General features: G+C 50.1%; 1 protein-coding gene across 1 annotated transcript; it reads right to left on the bottom strand.

Moving 5' to 3' along the window:
• Nucleotides 1-73: 73 nt before the first annotated feature.
• Nucleotides 74-401, bottom strand: LOC128276851 (serine/threonine-protein kinase NLK-like; the record flags this gene model as incomplete). The annotated part of the gene is made up of 1 exon (XM_053015308.1): nucleotides 74-401. A coding segment is annotated over one exon (328 nt), but the record flags the coding sequence as incomplete, so codon positions are not given.
• Between the last annotated feature and the right edge of the window lie 2,475 nt (nucleotides 402-2,876).

Genomic DNA, 2,876 nt, shown 5'->3' with positions numbered 1-2,876 from the left:
AGTCAGACTTGCCGATCGGTGGCGTCCGGAGGGAAGTAAAAGTTTTGCTGGCAAGAGTTCGATATGTACTCACTAGTTCCGTTCAGGTGCACCTGAGCCGCTGCTGCCACGGCGGCCGCGGCCGCCGCCGCCGAAGTCGTCGCACTCGACGATCCCGGCCCGGAGGCCATCGACAGGGGCGACATCTTGTCCTGGGCGCTCCGCAGCAGCAGGTTCGATGGCTTGATGTGGTTGTTGTTGTTGTTGTTGTTGTGGAGGTGATGGTGCAGATGATGCTGGTGGTTACTGCTGCTACCGCTGCTACCGCTACTCCGACCGCACGTTGGCCCGTCCAGCCCGTCGGTGGCCGGGTTAAGGAACGGACTGTTCGATCGGCTACAGTTTTCGCTCCTTCGTCTATTCTGCGGATTCGAAGGTGAAGATTTGAAGAGGTTGAAACTATTTATCATGAACGAGATGCCCGAGAGAAAATCCCAAAAAGGCTCATTACAACCGCGGCCGAAATGTACCAAACACCAACATGTATAACACTCTCGGGCCTCTGGCGAGGTAACGTCGCTTTTTCAATTCGCCATTTTATATTTTATTTGCCGTGTCTTTGCCGCGGCCGTCACGGCAACTTCTCCGCCCGCGGTACATAAGCGTCTCCTAAATAAGTGCCGTTCCGGTTCCGGCACCGCAAAAAAGGCAGATGCCAGAAAAAAAACAGATTGGAGCACGCGAAATGAGCTCGGGAAAACCCGAGCATCGCCTGACCTCGCGGGCGCGAGAGAGCGACGCGCGACTTTCGACTTTCTATATTTTCGGGCTTTCCACGGGAGGCGTGACTACGGGTTTTTCGCGCATTTTCACGCGGCAGTGGCGGTGACCTGAACCGAAGGATGCCGCGAACCGGGAACGAACCCCGGAGATGTGGAGCGCCGCCGAGTTCCGATTGCGATTGTGTTTAGTAGTTGGGTCAAGTGGTTTGCCAGTTTATGTTTCATAATTTCTCCTTACTTTGGATCCGATTCGGCCGTTGATCCGGCACCGTCGCAATCGAAAGTATCTCTATTAAAGTTCTTGTTGTGCTTAATCCGATTTTTATAACGATCCAGAGTTTTTCTGTAGACTGACGTTTGATGTTTTCAAATTTTGAAGTTTTAAAAGTCAACTAATCGGTAATCATAACATCGAAACTGGGGGGTAAAACCGAGCGTAAAATTAATTTATATTGTCAATTCGTTTATGCTTCGTGTGGTAGGCTTAAAATATAAAAACGTGTTCACCGAAATGTCAAACATGTTAACATTGGTGTTTTTGGTCCGAGAAAATAGAAATCGAAGAGGTAAGTTGATTTCTGAATATTTTTTTCGGTTTTTTTAGATTTTGTTGCTGTACCAGCAAATAAGAACTTACATTATCTTCTGTTTGTAAACAAAGCGTTTGCAAACCGTGTTTACGTTCGGTTTTACGCTTGGTTTTACGTGTCCGCTGAGGTATAAACGTTTTGACATAAGCGCAAACGATTTGACATTTCAGATTAATGTCAAATCGAGTGTTTACGCTTCGGCTGGTCCCCCAGAAACATTCGATGAATCACTCTATATTAACGGAAAATAGTAGCTACAGCTACTTAGCAGAAACAGTAGGGTGCCTCGTCCGTAGATCATCCTGCAGCAATGCTCAAGTTGCTGATTAATACGGCTCTGCCCGTTCTTAAAATAAAAAATAAATAAATAAACAGCAAATCATGTGAGTTCTGCTAACGAATCACCATCAATGCGCCACGTGTTAATTGTTTCACTTTTTGAGAAACACTTCCATCAAAGACGGATCACTTGTAGTATTTTTCTAATTGAGACTCCTTGGGAAGTTCGAGCTCGAGCACCGGGCGTTCGCCTTTCGCGGAAAGATGATGGCCCCATTTGGCAGCTCCTGCGCGGACGGGTGGTGCTGTGCGGGCGTTTGCTTTTAAACAATCTCCGCGAACGCGTTCGGCATGCCAAATGCTCCGACCCCTCGACCGAGGCCAATATTAATTGATATTCAAAGTGTGTGTGTCTTTAGACGCACTTACGCCGCACCCGGCACACCGAGAGGAACGCTTCAACATTATTTTATTGCCACCTGTTGCGCATTGGCTTTCGGGATCCCGTCTCTCTCTCGCGCGGGCGCGGCCACGATCGGGGTCGGAACCCGCCTCGGTTGGGGGTTTATCGAACCTTCTCACGTTTCGCAAACGGTCGGGAGTTTGCGTCGCGTGGCGAGTGAGCATAATCATAAAATTATTACATTTTATGCAATGCGACGCGACGGGTCCCGTTGCTGCCCCCCGGTTAACCCGGTCCCGTTTTTGGCAAACCAATCGATTCACACTCTCCGCGCATTAACCACGCTGCCAGGGGCTACCAAAGACCACATAGCCAGTGAGGTGCGCCAGGAAAAAGGTAAAAAAATGGCCACCGACGGGCGGGTGGTTCCACTTTTGCCCCCCGGGCGCTTGCTCACCTCGTCAGTCAGCGAATTTGCAATCAAACGTCAAAGCAAACATCACCCAACAACCCAACAAGCTGAACCGAGTCGAGGCGATAATATTATTGACAGCCACAGGCTCCTAGATTCGGCTCGGCTCTCTCTCGCTCTAGTTGCCGCGATTTTTATTTTTCCGAAGCGAATCCCTGCCAACCCGAGGCCGGAGTGGTGGCAGATTTTTGACTTCAACGCGCGCCTGGCCACGGGTTAAGCATCGCCAGGATACGGCAGAGTCCGGCTCCGGTAGAGCGGCCGGTCATCGTCCGTGCCGTCCAATCTATTTTAATTATTTCACCAAATTAATGAACGCCGAACCCCTTGCGCCGCCGTCCCCGTTCTTGCGAAGGGCTCCGGCGTTATTA

Source organism: Anopheles cruzii, unplaced genomic scaffold, assembly GCF_943734635.1.
Source record: "Anopheles cruzii unplaced genomic scaffold, idAnoCruzAS_RS32_06 scaffold02700_ctg1, whole genome shotgun sequence".
NCBI classification, from domain to species: Eukaryota; Metazoa; Arthropoda; class Insecta; order Diptera; family Culicidae; genus Anopheles; species Anopheles cruzii.
Note: the sequence above shows the minus strand (reverse complement) of the source record. Positions and strands in the feature narration are given on the sequence as shown.